The sequence below is a fragment of the Polyodon spathula genome, chromosome 7 (assembly GCF_017654505.1).
Source record: "Polyodon spathula isolate WHYD16114869_AA chromosome 7, ASM1765450v1, whole genome shotgun sequence".
Taxonomy (NCBI): Eukaryota; Metazoa; Chordata; class Actinopteri; order Acipenseriformes; family Polyodontidae; genus Polyodon; species Polyodon spathula.
In genome coordinates this window covers 37034808-37057499 of record NC_054540.1, presented here as the reverse complement: position 1 = coordinate 37057499, position 22692 = coordinate 37034808, and the positions used below count along the sequence as shown (strand labels likewise).

Here is a 22692-nt window from a genome sequence, read left to right as displayed (position 1 = left end):
CACCCCTTTACCAGCAATGGTATCGGGGGGTACACGGCAGGCTTGCAAACCCAATAATAATAATAATAATAATAATAATGCCAGCCCCAATCCAAAGGACTTAATCCGTCCCTTACACAAAAGTGTGCGTGCGTGACTCCAGGAAAATGTGGTGAAATGATGTGGTGTTTGTGCAGGGCAGTGCTCAGGTGATTGCTGGCTTCACAGCGACAGCTCCACATTACTCCGTTCTCCTCTGTGAACACAGAACAGAAACACATATAATACAAAACAAACAACACAGGCTCCTGCTGCCTGTTTATGTTTCTCAGCGCAAAGCGGCATACTGACGTAGCTGCTTTCCCTTTGTACCCACAACCTCCTCCCTGCAATCGACCCGTCACCATGGTTTCTCCAACAGAGGGCCGTCTTGCAGCTGATTGGAATGGAGTCGTTCCGGGTACGTGCAACTACACGCTCCCCCTAATATGGTCACCTTCCGGTTTCCACCTACCGTCAAGGCGGCCCATCTAGGAGGCAGCATACCACCGTCTTTACACAGTGCCCTTTCTAATCGGGAAGGGGATTTACAACATCGATCCTTTCTCTCTTTCTCTCACCCCTCAGAGTGATGCAGAAGGAACACTTGACCAATTCTACATTACCCAATGCTCCCCCCTCCCTTGAAAAAAAATTTGCATTTTGATGCTCCTTACCTGCGTGATGTTGTTTCACAGTGTAGTGGAAGGGTTGTAGCGCCAGATACCATCAAGTTATTCTGGCATTATTGTCCTTCATCTTGTGTAACCAGTTTAAAGGAGCATGATCAGTGACAAGAGAGAACACCCCCAACAAGTAATAGCGAAGAGCATGAGTAGCCCATTTGATGGCTAAACACTCCTTCTCAATAACAGAGTAGTTAATTTCCCTAGGAGACATTTTTTGCTTAGATAAATGGTAGGGTGTTCTACCCCATCAACTTGCTGGGACAGGACCGCCCCCAGACCAATGGGGGAGGCATCGGTCTGAAGGATGAACTCTGTGCTGAAATCTGGTGAAATTAGAGCGGGAGCTTGACAGAATTGCTTCTTAATCATATCAAATGCCTCCTAACATTGCCCTGTCCATTTAACTATTTTTGGAGCAGCCTTTCAGGCGAGATCAACCAGGGGGTTGACTATGGTGGCATACTCAGGGATAAAACACTGATAATAGCCAGCTCACCCCAATAATGATCTCATCTGTGACTTGGTTCTCGGGATCGCTGTCTCCACCAGTGCCTGGACTTTGGAGGCGATCGGCGTTACCTGGCTATTAACAATAATGTAGCCAAGATATTGGGTCTCCTGTTTGCCAAATGCACACTTGCCCAGTTTGGCTGTTAGCCCTGCCTCCCTTAGAGACTGTAGGACAGCTGAAAGCCTAATAATATGCCTATTCCAGTTGGAGCTAAAAATCACCACATCATCAGTGTATGCGGCTGCATATTGATGATGGGGAGCCATCAGTCTCTGAAAGGTGGCAGGAGCTCCATGCAACCCGAAGGGCATAGTCCAGAAATGGAACAAGCCATCTAGAGAAAGCAGTTTTCTCTCTCGCTTTGAGTGAGCCAGTATCTGCCAGTATCCCTTCGTCAGATCCAACCCAATCGGTCGAGGAGCTTATCCACTCGGGAATTCAGATATGCATCGAACTTGGAGATGGCATTAACCTTACAAAAATCCACACAGAACCGAGTGGAACCATCCTTCTTGCCCACCATCACGATAGGACTGCACCACTCGCTCCGAGAAGGTTCAGTGACTCCGAACCCGAGCATATCCTCCACCTCCTTGCGAACGGGACCCCTGCGACTCTCTGGGATCCAATATGGTCTCTCCCAGACACGGACACCTGCCAGAGTAATAATAGCATGTGAAATAACATTAGTTCTGCCGGGCAAGTCAGAAAAGACATCATTAAACCTTTCCAACAACTGGCAGAGCTCACGTTTCTGATCCGGAAGTAACTGTTCCCCCATCGGAATGTTAGTTGTAGCTAGTGGATTGACAGTGTGACCAAAATCATCTTCAAAACTGTCACTTGCTATAAATAGGGCCTCCCTTTCACTCCAGGGTTTTATCAAATTAATGTGATAAATTTCAGTCTTACTTCGACGATCGGGTTGTGTAATTTCATAATTCACATTACCAATTCCCCATATCACCTCACATGGCCCCTGCCATTTAGCATACAACCTAGACTCCGATGTAGGAAGTAGCAACAGTACTTTATCACCTGGTCGAAAAGTCCGAATTCATGCTTGTTTGTTGTACTGCTGCTCCTGGCGATGCTGAGCTAGTTTTAGATTTTCTTGCGCCAAACGACCAACCAGTGCTAGGCGGTCTCTTAACATGATTACATACTTGACTGTGTTTTTAGAAGTTTTTGTTTGCTCCTCCCACCCTTCTTTCACAAGATCAAGGATACCCCGTGGTTGTCTCCCATACAGCAGCTCAAAGGGAGAGAACCTGGTTGAGCTCTGAGGCACCTCTCTCACTGCAAACATCAGGTAGGGGAGGAGTGTAGCCCAATATTTCTGCTCTTGGTTGACAAACCGCTTCAGCATCTGTTTTAAAGTCTAATTAAAACGTTCCACCAAACCGTCCATCTACGGGTGATAAACAGAGGTTTGAATCGACTTACTTTGCAACAATTTATATAATTCTTTCAAACATTGTGACATGAAGTTAGTTCCAGGATCAGTGAAGATTTATTTTGGAATCCCTACTCTCGCTATAATCTGTACTAACTCTCGAGCAGTTGCTGCAGCACTAGTGGATTTCAATGGTACTGCCTCCGGATATCTAGTCGCGTAGTCCACCAGTACCAAAATGTGCATATATCCGGAGTCAGACTGGCTCAATGGACCCACTATGTCCATAGCAATGCGTTCAAAGGGAACTGAGATCAGGGGCAGTGGGACCAGCGGGGCTGGGCGAACCCGCCACGGCGCTACTTGCTGGCATTCCGGACACTCTGCCACATATCTCGTCACCTCACTAAACACTCCCATCCAATAAAACAAAGCCAATATTCGTTTCCGAGTCTTATCGCTACCTAAATGGCCGGAACATGGGACATCGTGAGCCAACCGCATGATCTCACATCGAAAAGACTAAGGAACAAGTAAGTGTGTTACAATCTGGCTTGTGCTCGTGGCTTGGCATACCCTATACCTGCGATGGCGAACCTATGGCACGCGTGCCCAGAGTGGCACACAGAGTCGTATTTGTTGGCATGCCGAGTGAGCAGTTATCTACTTTTATTTATTTATTTATTTTTTGCATGCCCTCTGAGTGGCACTTTGGAAAGCCAGTCAGTTTGATTTGCAAGGACGGCCCCGCCCCCAGTAATTAAGCAGTGCTAACTGTAGCTGTTATTTCACGGTTGGTTGTTTATGTTGCTGAGCTGCTTTATTCAAGTAGCCAGGGAACAGAAAGCTGATCAAAAACAGTAAGTCTGTGGTCAGCTATGGATGTGTCAGGAAGACACGCGGGGAGGAAGGGATCGTTAGCCTGATGCTTGTAGCATTTTACTGGCCGTCATCTCCTGAACTAAATGGAGAAATGGCCACAATCTTTCATACTTTACACTCGGGGTCGGGGGTCTGCGAGCCTTAAATAGGTCTAAATTACATAACCAAGCACTTTCGGCTTACGTCTTTTCTAAAAAGATGTACAACTTTTCGTACACGTGTTAATGTGCAGTGCAAGGTCTTTTGCAGATGTCACTGGCGGCAACACGTGTATTTGTGCATTAAACTTTAAAGCAAATGTCCCATGCTGTTTTGATTGTCAAACCTTTCCCTTGTCATAAATACCAAAAATATATTCCACTGTCACATACTCGTATCTCAAACTATGTGTTCTTTGTTTGATGCACTGTTTTTTTTTTTTTTTTTTAATACTATTTTAATCTTAATTATGGGGTCATACTGTGGTATGTTGTTACCCCACTTCATACAGTGGGGAAAAGCAGGTTGTAAATTCTCAAAAAACAATCGTCCCAAAATAAATGATGCCTCTGATATGTAGAGTACATTTGTGGATAGTCCTTTTTTTCAAGGTAGTTTGACACCACAGAAATCTTTTTCTAATAAGTATCTAATAAGTATCTGCTACTCGTCTTTTAAATAGTTATTTTACAAAATGTAAAAGCAGTAGATATGTTTTATGTAAGTAAATATACAGTTGAAAAAATGACGGTACACCGTTAATGGTTGTCACTGTGTGCAATTGCAAACAAAAAAACAAAACAGTTATGGCCAGGGTTACTGGTGCAGCGCGTCAATTGAGCAAACGTCTTATATTTATTGTATGATGCACTCTGATTGTTGCTTTTACTGATGTTTAGCATTATAATTCTTAAACTTAATGCGTCATGAAATGTGATTTATGTATTTTACTGTAGTTTAGTAATATAATATTCAAACTATGTGTTTATTGTATGTACTGTTATTCTTTGACAAGCTGTGAAGTGCTTTGAGATGATGTTCCACTATGAAAGGCGCTATATAAAATTAAGATTGATTGATCTTACTTAAATAAAGATTAAAGTCATTGTCCAAAATATATAGAGGGGCATATGCAAAAGAGGGGCATTTGTAAATTTACAAAACAATATAATATAATCTGTGAGCAAAAATGGATTTAGGGAAGGAAAGAACATGCATATTCATAATTATTCATTTTTTGTCTGAATTTGATCAGTCTTGCTGCCTCACTTTGCCTCCCACTGGTCTGCAGCGAAGTACTCTTCCACTGCCTTCTACCACAACCACGCTCCCCGGCTGCAGTCTCCAGCAAGAACACCATGTGAGTGTAGATTAGAATGTGCAGTGTACTTAGGGACAGGGAATGGGGAATGTAAGGGAATTGCTTAGAACAGATTACGAGTTCTCAGGGACAAGAGGAAATTATGGGCGGTGAGGGGAGACCAGCATTAAGTGCCCAGTGAAGTATAAAGGGGAACAGGAGTGGGATGGGGTTGAGGAGAGAGAGAGTGTATGTTTGGTCTGGCAGTTATGATGGAGATGGGGATGGGGATGGGGATATGGATGGGCTGGGGGGAGGGGATGTGGTGGGCAATATTAACTGTGGCCATTTTTTGTTAGGTATGGCACCCAGCAAATATCTGCAATAGTGGGATAGCTGTTCATGCTGAAAGCTGCTGTTGTATAGAGACCTCTTCTGGGGAGATAGTAAGACAACCTGTTTCAGCGTGCTTCTGAAGAAAAACATTCTCGTCAGTTAACTGAAAAGTGAAGTGAAGGTTAAGAAAATGAGCACAATCAAAAAAGCTTCAGACAGATAGTGGTAGATCCTTCCAGGAGGGTTGGACAGAAACATTTGGATTGGTTGACAGTAAAGGGAAAGCGCTGTGTGTTATTTGGTGTAAAACGCCATTTTGACACCAACCACAAAAACATTACAGATCTTATTGAGAGTGAAAGGAAAGAATTCCTTCAAAGGGCAGTGAGGAGGTATCAAAACCAGACTTAGTACTTATCTTAAAAAAAACAAACCATTTGGTGGCTGCAAGCTTCAAATTATCTCATTGCATTGCAAAGCATGGCAAACCCTTGTCAGATGGTGAATATATGAAGAGTGCCATGCTGGCTAGTGCTGGTTCTTTATTTCATGACTTCCCTAACAAGGATAAAATTGTGCAGCGCATCACAGATATGCCACTCAGTAGAAATACTGTCAAAGACAGAATCCTGCGCATGGCTGAAGATGTTAGCCAGCAGCTCACCGCTGAGTTGCAAAAGTCAGAGTTTTATTCACTGTGTCTGGATGAAAGTACTGATGTCAGTAACCATGCAAGGTTAGCAGTGATCGTGCGTTATGCAGCTGGTGAAAACATGCAGGAAGAATTAGTGAAACTGTTATCTCTGCCAGGGAGGACAACAGGGAATGATATCTTTAATGCTGTCGAGGGGCATTTTTGGCTGAAAATATCAGCTTGGAAAAAGTAGTTTCTGTTACAACTGATGGTGCAGATAGCATGGTTGGTGCAACATCAGGTTTCATTCAGCACCTTGTGCAGGAGGCAAAACATCCAGTTATCCAGTTTCACTGTTTGATGCATCAGGAAGCCTTGTCAGCTAGAGATAGCAACAAGAAACTGGATGACATCCATAAGATAGGCCCAAAGATTGTAAATTACATCATGGCTCGAGCTGTAAATTTCCGCCAGTTCCAGATGCTTCTTGATGAGGTTCAGTCACAGTACTCAACGTTATTGATGTATAATAATGTCAGGTGGCTAAGCCGAGGACGAGGGCTGGAGAGATTTGTGGCCTGTTTAGATGAAATAAGACTTTTCATGGAAGAAAAAGGGGAAAACTATCCGCAACTCACTGATATTGTGTGGCTTAACACCCTTATGTTTTTCACTGACTTCACTAAACATTTTAATGACGTGAACCAAAAATTGCAGGATTTTGGCAAAACAGCTGAAAGCATGTTTGGGGATATCAGGGCTTTTGAAAGAAAGTTAGAGGTGTTTGAAAGAGACATTGACTGTGGACAGCTCAAATACTTCCCAAACCTGAAAACACATTTGCAGAAATCTGCACACTTTGCAGACAGTCCCAGTAATCTGCAGGAAGTTTACCACCAGTTTTCCAAAATCGTGGGGGCTTCTAGGGAAGCATTTGCAGCCAGGTTTATTCAGTTCCTCAACATGGAGGCAACACTGTCTTTCATGAGCAGTCCTGACACAGCCATGTTTGACCAGCTGAATATTTCCCAGTTGGAATGGTGGGGACTTGAAAGTTTGGAAATGGAATTGTTGGAATTTCAAGAAAGTGCAGTGTGGAAAAGAAAATTCACTGATCTGCATGTAACATTACAGCAGATTGAGTGTGACAGAGTAGATGGGGAAAAAGCAGAAAGTGCAGAAAATGAGATATTAAAAGTCTGGAATTCTTTGCCAAATTCTTTCAAAGCAATGAAAACTCATGGAATTTCACTTCTAACTTTTTTTGGCTTATCATATTTTTGTGAGCAGCTTTTTTCTGGCATGAATTTGATCAAATCAGACATGCGCAAAAGGCTGAGAGATGACATTGGTGATGCATGTGTTGCTCTAAAAATGACTGACTGTGAACCACGGGTTGAAAAAATGTCAGTGGATATTCAGCAGCAGAAGTCCCATTAGTCATAGGAATGTAAATATTGTTCCCCCACACCTGCTCTCCAGACAACAGAGGGAGGAGTGGGGTTGAGATTTGAGGGGATGAGGGCGGATGGAGGGGTTCTGTCCTAGTTCATGTAATGTTCTTGATTATTTTGTATTGTGGATTGCTGTTTTTTTGGTATGTTTGCTTAATAAAAACTTAATTACAAAAAAAAAGGAAAGTAAATATTGTTTTACCATTTAGCGGCCGTATACCCTTTTACACCCCTAATTAACCATTGGCACCCTTGGCACTTAGTGATGTATATTAAAAAAAAATTGCCATCCCTGCCCTATACAGTAAGTGCCGGACAATAATGTGGTGAGGATATGTAAGTGGCTGGTTGTCCTCTACATTCTTCCCCTCGATAGACCGAACCTGCCCCCAGATGTGTGCCAGCTAAGGGTCATTCTTCTGCTCCAACGCTAGGTTCACAGCTCGGTCCCAGAATTTCAGGATATCGAGCGGAGCTACAATAGCTTCAGCAATGGGGGCCTCAGTAACCCACCCCCGCAGGTCACACTGAGTCCCAATCCCCTTTCCCCTGCATTTAACAGACTTTGAATTTTCCCTCAACAAACTCCAACCTTGTCTCATTGACATTCCTTCCCATTTTTCAACCCTGCGCTCTATTTTTGTTTTTTTGGGAACAAATCAGCCTGCAGCGGGAAGATTTTTCCAATAGTTTGTCCTGCCGCTCCCATGGTCTTACCGGAGACTGGCTTTACAGTTTTATTAATCATAGTTTCAAAGTACGGCCAGTCTCGACCTAAAATAACTGGATAAGGCAACTTTGCAGCCACTGCCACGATTATGCGGCAGATATGACATCCAATAGTCATATCTAATGTAGTGAGGGGGTAGTCCTTCTTATCCCCATGAATACAGGAAATGACCACTACCCCGCATGACCACCAAGGTACCCCCGTCAACAGAGCTTCTTCAATTAAAGTCGGCCCACATCCTGAGTCCGTTAATGCGTGGGTGCTCAAATCACCAACCTGTACATCAACAATGCAAGGCCCCTTCCAATCATTACCCCTGGGCTTACCTGGTACTGTTAGTACGTAGTGGGAGGCCACACCACTTTCCATCGCTGCCGGACAATTCCGGGCGAGATGGCCGACCTCATGGCACCGGTAACAGGTGGGTTGAAAGGGCACCCACGGAGCCTGTATGTCCTGCTGCTGGTTTGGCAATGGGGAGGGGTTCTCTGCTGTCACCCCGCTGGGGGTCGACCTTGCCCTCCATTGATGTGGGGGAAGGCTGCCCATGGGGTGCCGATGAGCAGTGGATTCGTGGGTCCTGTCCTTGGGCCCATCGTCCGGAGTCAGTTGGAGGGAGGAGCTGGGGTGAAGACCAAGGGAACTGATGCTGATGCATCCTCGTATCCCTCAGCCAGTTGGACTGCTGCCTCCAACGTGGGGGGTCGATGTCGGGGGACCCAGTTCTGGGTGTCCCACCCCAGCACCTTCATGGATTGCTCAATAGCAATTAGCTCCGTAATCTTCTCGGAGTCGTTGGTGCCGGGGCAGAGCCACCGGATCACATGATCCACCAGCTATTGCATCAACACATGGGGTCGCTGTCCTGAGGGTCGCTGTTATTCCTGGAACTGGTGGCAGTGCGTCTCTTCCATGATATCGAGCCGCTGGAGAATGGTCTGCTTCAACTGGTCGTTGAAGCAGACCAGGGCTTGCTTCTGTGTCTAGGCTTGGTAGGCTGCCTGGGCCTCTCCGATCAAATTGGGGCCCAGCTGGGTAGCCCACCACTCCTGAGGCCAGTGTGGTGCTGCTGCCTGTCTCTCGACCGCAACCAAGTAAGCCTCGGGGCCATCCTCCAGTGACATCTTCACTACCCTCATCCTTGGTAGTTGCACTGCTGGTTCATCTGCCAGTTCCCTCCTGATTGGCCTCGAGGAACATATTGTGCATCCACTCCATCATGACCGTCAAAGATTCCATGTGCCTGCGCTCCTGCGCCTTCAACAGCGCTGCAAATGCAGTTGGGTCCAGCTAAACCCAGTCTGTCAAAGATTGTATACCTTTTTATTAATGTAATGTTACTTTCAACTACTGTACAAAAACCTTGTCTTACAATAAAAACAAAAACAACAATTATTTTATTTGCTTTATTGACCACAAACAAAATGGCTGTGATGCAAACAAACACAGAAACAGATGGAATAAACTTAACAAAAGGCCTGCATTTCTAATATTTTATAAACTACCAATATTGCACGAATGCAAATAAAGAAATGATAAATTGTATTCCTTATTGACCGCTTTGCTGTAACAATATAAAGCATCCCGACTCTCTCCGAACACGGAGTATTGTATTTATTATATAGATTTACCTGTAACACTTTATATTAAGGTGCTGCTTATTAATATTTTATAAATGTTTTATAAATATATAATATATACTTAATAACTATGGTATATGATATTAATAAAGCATTATAGATGGTTTCTAAATATGCTATAGCCATAGATGGAATGATGTTTTTATAAAGAGGACAGTTTTTAGCCACCTATTCTACTTTGGGATGTTTAAACGTAATCCCGTCTATGGCTAGCACATGAGACAGTGTTCAGACATCCTAAGGATCAAGAATCCAGTCGCTTACTCACCAGTCACAAACACGCAGTGCAAGTCAGTGGATTCAGCTGGACTTTTTTTTATTTATTTTTTTATGAAAACCGAAACTTACTGGTCACATGTTTCTGGCAATTCCCAGGCAGGCTACAGTTAGCTGCCCCGTCATTTCTATGATCAATTCTAAATCTACCGCATGCAGTATGTTCACAATTGACCACTGAGACGCTGGGAACCAACAACGTACAAGAAGCTTGATAACATGCAAACTCAAGCTGTGCAGCAACAAAGCTGCCATTACCTGCTAGACAGCTGACAGACAGTTAGGTTCTTGACACTTACAGAAAGATGAGGTCAGTTGTCTGTGGCTTATCTAATACAAGAGCCTTTTATTTTCACTTCTAAAATAATCTGTAATAAATCTCTTGTGAAGGACAGTGATGGGTATAGATATATAAACATCTTTAGTTTCAAAGACAATGCAGACAAATCGAGATCTAATACAGTATTATGAGATTATATTGAGATAAAGGTTTAAACAAGTTATATTGGCATCAAGCTTTAATGATTACCATTACCCAACAAATTCAAATTGAATCCCACAGGGTCCACACCTCAGTATCATTAAAGAATCATAGGCACTACAGTACAACAGTTTTAGTTCTGGATTTTGCAGATGAATTACCCTCACTGACTGCCCTCACTAAAATGCATGGGGAATCGGGTATAGGTAAAATGTGATTGTGCGGGTACAGTGTTACAGTATTTAACACTATGCAGGGCATTACAGAACTACAGTCATTTAAACTGTGTTAAATTAGCTGAGTTAATAGCTTGAGATATACAAATCATCAATATGTTAACACACAAAAGCAAGTTTAGTGAAGAATAGTTTTACTAATACCCTGGGAAGATATTATTGTTTTTGCATTTATACTGTACATATCTTTGTAAATTCATGTCTGCAATTTTACCAGTGGTTAGAGAAAGGGGCTTCTTACCAGGAGATTCCCAGTTCAATCCCAGCTCAGCCACTCACTCACCATGCGTGACCCTGAGCAAGGAACTTAACCTCCTTGTGCTCGGTCTTTAGCTTGAGACGTAAAACTGAGGTCCTATTTGTAAAGTTGTAATGCATAGTTCGCCACCTAGTCTGTAAGTCGCTTTGGATAAAAGCATCTACTAAATGACTAATTTAATAATAATAATAATAATAATAATAATAATAATAATAATAATACCTTAATGGAATTTCCCCCGCTTTCTATTTAAAATAACTTTAAGCACATCTGGACATTGCGCACAGACAATATCCACAGATTCTGGGACAGCCTTGTGATAATGGCAGAGACGACACAAATAAACTTTTATACTATCAATTATACTACAACTTCCCCAACAGTCACTACTTAGAAGACACCTGTTGTTAAGTGGATAAACCAATAAAAAGATGCAGTGTTTACAGTTTTAGTAGAATTGTGTTGGTATATGCCATTTTTTCTATGCATGTTTTTTTTATGACGCTGAACCCTTCTTCTTTAATACGTTATTATTTTTGTAGCTCTGTTAATCGCATGATCGGCAATACTCGCTTTAGATTAGTTAGAAAGTTCCATATAAGCAAAACAAGAATAATGTGCTCATTGTCAAAAAATATTACAATATCAGAATAGCTTTTAGGACTCAGAATACCTCAGAATACCACAGTGTAACCATTACCCTGTCCTTCCGCAACACTGCCCCTAGCAGAGTTCCAGCAGGACAGGTTAAGGGGTGCATTGTAGTGTGCTCTGGAGTTTAAACATGATTCTAAGAGCTCTACTCAGACCACAGGGGTGCTTTAAACTGTGTCTTTAGAAGCAGCCAGGATGTGATACGTGAAACAGAATGCGATACAAAACATGAATCCTACCCATACAAACTAGCTCAAAGTCTCTTCATGCCATAGTCTTCAAACCTGGGTTCTGTTAATTAGCATGTTTAGAAAAAAGTCATTAACAGTGTTTCTGGAATTCCTGCAGGCAAGAGCGCTGAGATTAGAAGACTTTGAAAAATACTCTGCAGAGAATCTTAATAAACTGCTGTGTGAGTTTTACCATAAAAGTTTGACTTCCAAACTTGTTTTCTTTATTTGGAAGTCGTAATATATATTTCTATATATATATATTATATATATATATATATATATTGTGACATGGACTGCTGTGCTTTGGGTTATAGTGGAAAAACTAAAGTGCAGGTTGATCCGTATTTAAAAAAGAATGCAACGCAGCTTTATGAAGGCCTGTGAAATTCCCTATCCAATTCAATCAGTCTTCCGGTCATAGATAAACATGCGCCACACAAAAAGGTCAAAATCTTTTGTTAACATGAATGACTGCCATACATATATATTACGGGGGCATACAAAACCATGTAAGAACAAGATAATAACTGTAACTACCAATGTTATCTTCTCTTACACAGCCTCTACTGGTGCAATGAGTGTTTCATTACATGAGAATACTGTGTTGTGCCTCTGAATATCGTAATAGAAAAAGGAAGATGGGCGCTGTATTATTTGATTGAATCAGGCATTACTTACTGACTAATACATACAGTTACAGATGTAAATATTTTTTTACCACACATTGATAAAATTGTAATAATCTTATTAATATGATAATCTTTGTCAGATCTTTAATAATGTCCCTCTTTAACTCTATATTAATCCTGCTGGGCTTTCTTAATCTCTGCTGGGGTTTCCCCCAGAGGTGAATTCATTAACGTTACAACATTCAATAAAAATACAATGAAATGAAGACTACACAAAAGCACGTTTATGTATTTTAGGGCAGCGTTATTAAGATCTGCCACTACTTAGATCTAGACAGCTTTATGATATTAACTTTTCATTAAAAATAGGTTTGTGTACCATTAAAATCATAATAATTTTTGAAAAAAAGGTGCTGTGAACATTGGCTATCTGCATATTAAGTATCAATGCAATGTGTTGTAGATTATATATTAGATTTCCAACTATAAATCAAGTACAGTCCATATTTGTACAATTAAACAAGAAGATATAACCCACTATATACATATATTTACAAACAAGAAAGTATTGTGCTGCAGTAGCACATCTCTTCTACTAATCCCTAATTTCTTCAACAGAGCCCCTTTTCTGTTGAATTCTTTGCTTTTACTTTATACTTCATAGTGAGTGTAGCGCAGAGTTTTTAAATGCAGCTCTATAGATGACCTTTGCTGCTGCTTCCTGGTACCTGTGCTGCAGTTTAAATTCACTCAGACTGTGTGCTGTACAGCAAAGCTGTAGGGTGTAGCAGTTTATCAGTTTGAAATACTTGCATATGCCAAATGAACACTGAAGAAACAAATGCTTCTTAGCACAATAAAAAGAGGGGCCAGTCATAATGTTAATAAATCAAATACAAGTTAAATAAAGGGATAGTAAAGCATTGGTTTGAAGAATTCATAAAATGCTATCTATAACAAAAGTTAGATTTCACTCGTCAAAACCAATACTTATTTTTCCATTGCATTGCTTTGATGCCACTCTTTCACTTGATTAAGTTAAATCGTGTGACCGAAGAACACATACAGTCGGACCTGCCTTTTAGAGTTTGTAGTTACATTTTGGAAGTTCCTTCACGAGCAATAATAAAAGGGTTAGAGATCGTTATTTAAAAAACCAAGGAGAGAAAGATAGCTGGTATGTTTTGTGAGTCATTATAAACGTCATAAATAAACGTTACATTGCAACTGCTGATGATTGTATCTACGGTAACAATGGCTTTAATAAACCAGGAATGTTTCCTCGTTTTACTGGCTGCAGCTCAACTGCCCTCCATCCTGTAACCACAGTTTCTGCTTTATGAATGTGTCAGACTGTCCCTCCACCCCCATGCAAACATCCACCACCAGCACACACTAGCACACATGCTGTCTAACTATATTTTATCCCAGATTATTAAGGCACTTTCCTTTCAGCTAAACAGCTCTCACGTTTCCTCAAACATGAACCCTGTGGTATAATGATGATTGTGGTACAGGTACAGCATATGTATTTTTTTCTATGAAGAACTAGACAGGGAAGCAAATGTACAGTAGGAAAATGGAAAACAACAATTTTGTAAAAACAGAACCAACTAGGAGATCCAACACTGTAGTAGCAATCTACTGTTATGTAGCTGTTTAAATGTACATTGTGTTTGTATATACATGTGTGCATAGTGGCTGTATCTGTGTTGTCTCTTTGTAATATGTAAAGGAAATAATACATTTTGAGACTTCCAGTACACAAATGTGTTTGTTCATTACCTCCTTTGCTAAATGTACTAACATCATGTTGTCAGCATTACCATGTGATTTAATGAGGACTAGCTTGCCAGTGTGCTCTTATTTCTTTATTTCTTAACCACCTTCATTGGATTTGATTTATTTATTTCAAATTGCTGTGAATTATCGTTTTTAACCACTGTACATCAAGGGTTTGGAGAAGCAGTTGAATACTGTTAGATAAAAATCCCATCAAAGTATTTATGTCTTTGCTTCCATTTTATAATCTATATGGTTTCTTGGTTAAACTTTTTTTGTGCCTTTGCATTTGCATGATGTTCAGTTATATAAGCATGCATTATCTTTAAGTTGTGTTACCTGCTTATGATTTTTGCTGATGTTTTAAAGACTTTTCTTCGGTCCCATGTGCTTGAAATATCATCTAGTCCGGCTGCTCATTAGTATTATGAGATGTGAGAAAATGTTTTTTTACACCCTTGGTTGTTGCCCCTTTAACTTCGGGACACGGTTTCTATATTTTATATTTTGTTTCACTTTTGTTCTGTAACATGAATGCGTTTGTATCCACCTCACCACTGACTTGTAAATAAATAAAAATTATATTTTTCTGGAGAACTGAACTTGAATTTGAGTGCAGGCTTTACTTGTTTTTGCATTTATCAGATCTTGCTATAAGGCAATGCGTTCTTATAGGGGGATTCAAACTGATGTCACAATATTACGTCATGGGCTCCCGAGTGGCGCATCCAGTAAAAGCGCTCCGCGCGGATATGCCCTATAGCCTGGAGATCGCAAGTTTGAATCCAGGCTATGTCATTGCCGACCTTCACCGGGAGTTCCTAGGGGGTGGCACTCAATTGACCGAGCGCCGCCCGGGGGGAAGGAGGGCTAGGTCAGCCAGGGTGTCCTCACCGCGCAACAGCAATCCCTGTGGTCTGGCCGGGCACCTGTGGGCTTGCCTGTAAGCTGCCCAGAGCTGCGTTGTCCTCAAACGTTGTAGCTCTGAGGTGGCTGCATGGTTAGTCTGCAGTGTGTAAAGAAGCGGTCGGCTGAGAGAAACATTCTTCAGAGGACAGCGTGTGTTCGTCTTCTCCGCTCCCGAGTCAGCGCAGGGTTGGTAGCGGCGAACTGAGCCTAAAAATAATTGGACACGACTAAATTGGGGAGAAAATAATAAAAAATTCTAATTGGCGACGACTAAATTTAAAAAAAATAAATAAATAGCACATCAGAATAGCAGAGATTGAAATCTTAATTTAACTGCACTATATAGAGTAGTAGGTAAATCAAGCTTAAATCAAGCTTTCAATTCATGACACTTTTATTCAACTGTTAGAGAGAGTGCTAGAAGTGAATCCCCACTGTCATGCCCTTTAATCTCAGAGAATGTTTATAAATGTTTCTTAAAACATTTCTTCTTAAAACAGTCCTTAAAGTTTTGTGAAAGGGCCCATTGCTCTTTATTAAAACAAATAATAAGAATCTGTAGCTGTTTAACATTCACTAAGTCGGAGGCCCATTTAACTCCATTGATCAGCAATCAGAATCATATTGACCTGATAGCCAGTTGCTTACACACCTCTAGCACTAATGATTTCTAATGTACAGCTTTTCCTTTGACTATAGATAGTTATGCTTATAATATATTAATGATAGTAGTATTATAGCTAGCTATTTTATAACCAAAGGTACTATTATAGCTATACAATAATGCTGATATTCTGCTATTTCATGTTTAGACCATGTTGACAGTAAATTGTACACGTACTATACAATACTTTTGTTGCATCTGATTTGCTTGGAGTTCAGACATGATTCTGAGAGCCGGTCACATGAATGCTTTATACTTCTAGGTTATAAAAGTCTCCAGGATGAGACAACTGAAATGCAAAATGATGCAGAATTCATTAGTTAAGATACTGTCATGTTTCAAACACTTACCAAGATGAACAGGTAGCTTGGGTTACAAGTTCTGCACACTCCAGCCAGTTCTATACATATTAATGATTTCAAACACTAATGTGCTGACACCACAGCACCCAGACACAATGCAGGGGGCACCCTTACTGTAAGGTAGATTATAGGACAAACATTTGGTTAGAAAGGGAAGTCAATGTTGGTAACTAGGAGAACTTTCATTTGAATCCCGAATAACAATGGGAAGACTTGACATAGAATGCTATCCTTGGACTGAGACATGACATGGGAAGGGAGAGAACTATGGTATAGATATATGGATCATACATAGCAGTTGAGGATAGTGATTTTCCATCAAAACAAGTGAAAACATGCAGAAGATCCTTGAATCCAAGTACATGACTGTATAAAGAGCTTCAGCAGACATTAGAGACTCAGATTTGCAATAAACATATACCGGGTGTGCAGCTAATCCACGAGACTGCGAAACAATGTCAAAATAGAAATGCTAGAAAGTTACTAGTTACATCTAACAAATATGAAAATCCTGGAATTACTTTAACCAAATAGGAATTACGTTTGAATGTAAAATGCATTTTTGTACCCTTGGATGCTATAAAACACATGTGACATGGTAAATGTTCATTTTACAACACCAGAAACAATTCAGAAAGTTAAAGACTCAAATGCTTGTTTTATTTAATTACCAAATCAGTAACACTTTAGTTTCGTTGTAAGTGGGTTTATATATGTATATACCTTATTTAAAACATGTATTGCTTTGCCATTCTGTGATATTATATCTAATTATAATATTTACATTTATTAACAAAATGAATACCGTGTTTATTGATTATAAAAAAAAAAAAAACTACTTATAATGGATCCCTAAACTAAAGTGTTTTTGATAATTCTTGCCCTTTGTGATTTTTTATCCTTTGTGGATTCAAGATTCATTATCGAATGGATTTCATTGCAAAATGAGATTCAAAGTGGATAATTTAAGCATTCATTTTCTGTAAACATATATGATGAATTAATTCATTATTGATTTGTTCAAGCTGAGTTGCCTGTTTCATTTACCTGGAGTGTCTTTTTTTGAATGTCAAAAGAATCTCTGTGGCATTGATATTAAATACATCAATTCAAGTAATCTGGAATGAATGCTTTTTGACCACTACCTAACGCACACCTGCAGTGTGTTGTTGCTTTTATAAAACTGTTTAACATTCATTGATTATTTATATTACAATCTGGCATGCTCTTGTTTTTTTTCATGATTTTACCTTTCTTGATACAGTAAGAAAGATAAACAAAAAAAACCCCAATATATTGCTAATTGCCAGACCAGAAATCTGAGTAAATTCCAAATAAAGCTGTTCTGGACTTAAAGGAAACCTTATACAGGAGCATCAACCATTTCATTTCTTACATGTTAAATACCCAAAAGTGACAGCAGTGCCACTGTCTTCTTGCTAGTCTAGTATTGCTATATGGCACCTGTCTAGTATTGCTGTATGGCACATCCTTTTCTTCTGTAGGTTAGTGGTCTTAAGACAGGACATTAAGGAGTATATTATGTGAAACAAAGTGGTACTCATCCTTACCTTTGCAATTATGTTGCTTTTGACTCCTGTGTCCTAAACGTAATGCATTGTTTTTGTATAACAGTACACACACAGATCTGGTTATAAGGCAGCACGGTGTGGCTCTCTTTTTTACCATAAAGCTTTTTCTTTTTTTTTTCACCCCAAGTGAAGAGCTCTTATGAAAAAATCCAGACACACTCCCAGGCCATTCCTCATTTAATTGCATGGTGTTCAGAACAACAGTTGTCTTCTCTACTAACCCTACTGTCACCTCTCTGTATATCTGTCTAATATATCAGTTTCTTGTAGATTGTCAGCAGCCTACTGCCTCAATATCGCCACTCTCCCCACAACTAAGGCGAGGGCCGAAATCTCAAACAGCCAGGTAATCTTTTAGCTGAGTAGTCATAACTATCCACAGCTGCATGTGGTGTTCATAGAACAGGTAACAACCAGCCTGCATTCACTCCTAGCACCAACCTGCATTGACTCCTAGCACCAACCTGCATTCACTCCTAGCACCAACCTGCATTCACTCCTAGCACCAGCCTGCATTCACTCCTAGCACCAGCCTGCATTCACTCCTAGCACCAGCCTGCATTCACTCCTAGCACCAACCTGCATTCACTCCTAGCACCAGCCTGCATTCACTCCTAGCACCAGCCTGCATTCACTCCTAGCACCAACCTGCATTCACTCCTAGCACCAGCCTGCATTCACTCCTAGCACCAGCCTGCATTCACTCCTAGCACCAACCTGCATTCACTCCTAGCACCAACCTGCATTCACTCCTATCACCAGCCTGCATTCACTCCTAGCACCAGCCTGCCTGCATTCACTCCTAGCACCAACCTGCATTCACTCCTAGCACCAGCCTGCATTCACTCCTAGCACCAGCCTGCATTCACTCCTAGCACCAGCCTGCATTCACTCCTAGCACCAACCTGCATTCACTCCTAGCACCAGCCTGCATTCACTCCTAGCACCAACCTGCATTCACTCCTAGCACCAGCCTGCATTCACTCCTAGCACCAACCTGCATTCACTCCTAGCACCAGCCTGCATTCACTCCTAGCACCAGCCTGCATTCACTCCTAGCACCAACCTGCATTGACTCCTAGCACCAACCTACATTTACTCCTAGCACCAACCTGCATTGACTCCTATCACCAACCTGCATTCACTCCTAGCACCAACCTGCATTCACTCCTAGCACCAACCTGTATTCACTGCTAGCACCAGCCTGCATTCACTCCTAGCACCAACCTGCATTCACTCCTAGCACGCTGATTCATTGTTGCATGGGTCAACCACGCACAGAACTCCAGAGATCCGTAGCACACAGCCAATGTGTGCCACTCTTATTCACCTCATATATTCTTTCTACCCCCAATAACCGTTTCCCTTATTATAATATACAGTATATGAGACATTTGAACGGTTCTGGCTAGTAATATAGAACTCCATAGAGGACATTGCTATTGGACAATGGTTTACTGAAATAAATACAAAGTTTACAACAACCTCATTTTTTGCCCTTTTGAACCGTACTTGTTTTTCAGCGTTATCGCAGTTGATGTTGTTATTTGCATGGATTACGCAGTTGAGCAATGCTGATGAACACTTTCCATATTTATTATTTGCTGAAGTTCTGAATGACCAAAAACATTTGCATCTACTTTATAATACTTATTTTAAGATACAGTCGTATCCTATTAAAAGTGTTACCGGTCAGCATCTCAATAAAGTTTGCATAAAAAGTATAATAATATCATAAGGAGACGGCTATCCCTGATCGTATAGAAATAAACTGAGCAAGCTGAATGACATCTCACTGGTAACGACATGCTGGTCTCCCAATTGGATCTCAAGCATTTAGTAATGCCTTTGTTGCAGTGAGCTCGGGGGCTGTACGATTTTATTTAATTGTGTAGTTTAGCCCTTGGAATGGGATTGTCTAGCCAACCCAATTAAAATAAAGTACAGTATAGTGATTGTGAGTTGAGTGCCAGCACTTATCTCCTCTCCCTTACATAATTCATAATCGCTGTATGATTGGTCATTGAATCATTCCCATGTCACATCATTCATTTAGGAGAAAAAAACGATAACTGCCTATACCTCCTATAGTTGTCTATATTGTATATGCACCTTAAAATACACTCCTTATATTATTATGATGGGTTTGTAAAAGTATAGTAAGTTATTGCTGTTACAGCTATTGCTGACAGATACTTTACATCTCTTAGTTTAAGAGACAGTGCTTTACAATAAATGTCTTTCACTACTCGGTAATTACACTAATTGCATGTGTGGTTACATGATAACTACACTGAAATACACAACCACATACATATTTACAATGCAGCCCATGTGTAATTAAGCATGTTATTACATTGTAATTACACCACAATATGTATAAGTATTATTACATTGTGCTTAAGCACCCTTACTGTAAAGTGGTACTTTTAACATATTCTAATTTCCTTTACTAACAAACTCATGCACTGTTATCATTAAGTCTAGTTGTTCTGTTGTATGTACAGTACAGTCTTCTGCTATCATGTGTTTCACACTATTAATGCTTTCACTGACTGTTACAGTGCTACCTTACTTCATGACAGAGTGGCATGCACAGAGCCTATATTTCTTATTTGTTTTATTCTTCTTCTTGAAACTTGCAGTCCTAGTGTACCGGTAGGTCTTCAGGAAGAACAGGCGCATCCCAGCTCCCCGTGTGTACCCCTCAACTGCCTGTCTAAGCCTCCTCCCCACCCCTAGCCCTGTGCACAGCTCAGCCAGAGAACAGCGCCCAGGAGCCCCATGAGGAGGGCTGTGCCACTGACCAGCCAGAAGGGCTTCCATGCTCTATAGCATAGTGACGTCAAGCTCAAACTACCTGCCAACCTAAAGACTGAAGCTGTACGAGAAGCTGAAAAGACACATGCACAGAGGCGGCACAGGGCTTATCCAGGAAGACTTTATTTGAAATAACCTGTTTATTTATTTATTTATTATTTATCTATCTATTTATTTCTGACCTTCAATAGAAACACGTGGAGAAACACAGACCGGACCTTCCCTCCTTGATCTGAGCTGCAGTAAGGGACTTCTTCAGAACTTGAATCAGGCATGCCAGGTGAAAGAAGTGTTTATGAAGCTTATGGGTCCAATTACGCAGTAGGAGTCACCAGACATAAGGCTCGGATCTGTCATCTGTCACCAGAAATAAGGCTCGGATTAAATCAAAATTAAGCCAGCGCCATTGCCATTATAAAGTATTGCTATGGCAGCGCCATAAACTTTGATTTGATTTAGGCCCATGTTGTTATTGCTTGTAAAACCTTGCACACAGCAGTGTTCCATGTAAATAAACTTGTCAAAGGTACCAAACATGAAAACCTACAGTGAAATAATGAATAATACTTTAAAAACTGTTCAATGACTTGTTATCCCATGAATAAGGGATTAATTCAACAACAAACCTGGGTAGCATCTTATATTCCCAGATAAGATATGATTTAAAACCGGCAAACCACGCGCACATCTCTCCCTCGATTGTTCATTTAGTTGTTCAAACAGGGAACAAAATAATCTCCACCCGTATCAGATTTTGGATCGCTCAAACAAACGGATCGACGTCTGTAATTACTCCATAGCTACTTCCAACTGGACCCTGCTGCGCAGACGGTATTGTGATTAACTATGAAAAGATCTGTATATTACACAGGGTTATTTCAACATACATGAAAACTTTGACCTTCGTTTACAATCCAAACTGCAACCAGAGTTTAAACTTCCCAATGTCATAGCGGAACAATGTGAGATCTACTTCCACTGTGCAGATGGACACTTTGCAGATTCAATGACAAGCGTTTCGACCATCAGTCTGGTAGACTTGTTAAAAAATGTTTGTCGTTGAATTCTTTAGGTTTCTTTTAGCATTTCTAAATTGACCTTTTGATGAGTGTTTTGTATTTGTGGATCAGGTGAAACTTATCAGGGAAAGACAGACAGTGTTGCTTTACTTGCAATGTTAAGAGTTCTGTAATTCTGCCTCTTAGATGGTTATGTACAACAGGTTAATCTATGGATGGAATATCTTCCACAAACATGTATTTATTTTTATTTAAATTCAGTTGCTTCTCTACTCATTTTTTTAAAATTATTATTATTTTTTTTTTTAATATCTCTGCCTTATTTCTGGGAGGTGGATTTTAGTATGCATTTAATACTAACCAAAATGCCACATAAGGTATATTCATGTGGGGATAAAGGAATTGAAATACAGTGTTTTTTAATATATTTTTTGTTAAGTTTGTTTTTTTAATGCTATTATTAATATGATCATATATTCCGTTGAAGTATATTTGTGTTCCATTTTTCTTTCTTATTTAGTAAAGAAAGAACACAGCGTTGAGACTGGTTGGTGTAGTGGAAACAGTGGTAGGCCGAAGTGTGGCCGTTTTTATTGCACAAAAAAAAATGGTTGGAAATGGAGTGTATTTTCTAGTCACTTGAAATACCTGCATTTCTTTTCAGCTGACTTCTAGCAAATGTGTTACGTTGATGCCTTTTTAAAATGAAAATCAGTTTAATTTATTATAGCTGTTTTTTTGTTGTTGCAACAACTAGGTGTTAAATCACTAATATATATATATATATATATATATATATATATATATATATATATATATATATAATATAAAGAACAGGTGCTATGAATAGCTATTTAATAGGTACATCATTTCATGCAAACATTCATGCAATTGTAGGATCTTTTTGTCAATCTAACACTGTTGTCAGCATACCAGCAAGCAGTTAACATTCCCAATAGATTGCATATACAGGGTGATTAGAAAGTAAGTTTACCGCATGACCTCACCATATCTCATGTGGTAAACTTATTTTCTAATCACCCCTTATATAAATGTATTTAGTGCGAATGCATGTTTTAAGTTCATCCCAAACATAATCAATTGGATTGAGATCTGGGAATTGTGGTCCCTGTCCCATGACTTCACACACAGTTCTGGCCAGGTGGATGAGTGTGCTATCATCTGGGAAGCAGCCATCACCATCACG

The 22692-nt window shown here is 40.4% G+C and overlaps 1 protein-coding gene across 2 annotated transcripts in view; it reads left to right on the top strand.

The window, feature by feature from the left end:
• LOC121318605 (protein bicaudal D homolog 1-like) overlaps window positions 1–21690 on the top strand; it is a 39618-nt gene extending 17928 nt beyond the window's left edge. The window contains exons 6-7 of one of the 2 annotated variants that reach the window (XM_041255469.1): window positions 17917–17992; window positions 20658–21690. In XM_041255469.1, coding sequence (XP_041111403.1) covers window positions 17917–17964 — 48 coding nt within the window. In that variant the 3' untranslated portion in view covers window positions 17965–17992; window positions 20658–21690. Of the gene's footprint in view, window positions 1–17916; window positions 17993–20291 lie in introns of both variants that reach the window. The other variant, XM_041255468.1, reaches the window with a different exon arrangement.
• The last annotated feature ends 1002 nt before the right edge of the window (window positions 21691–22692 follow it).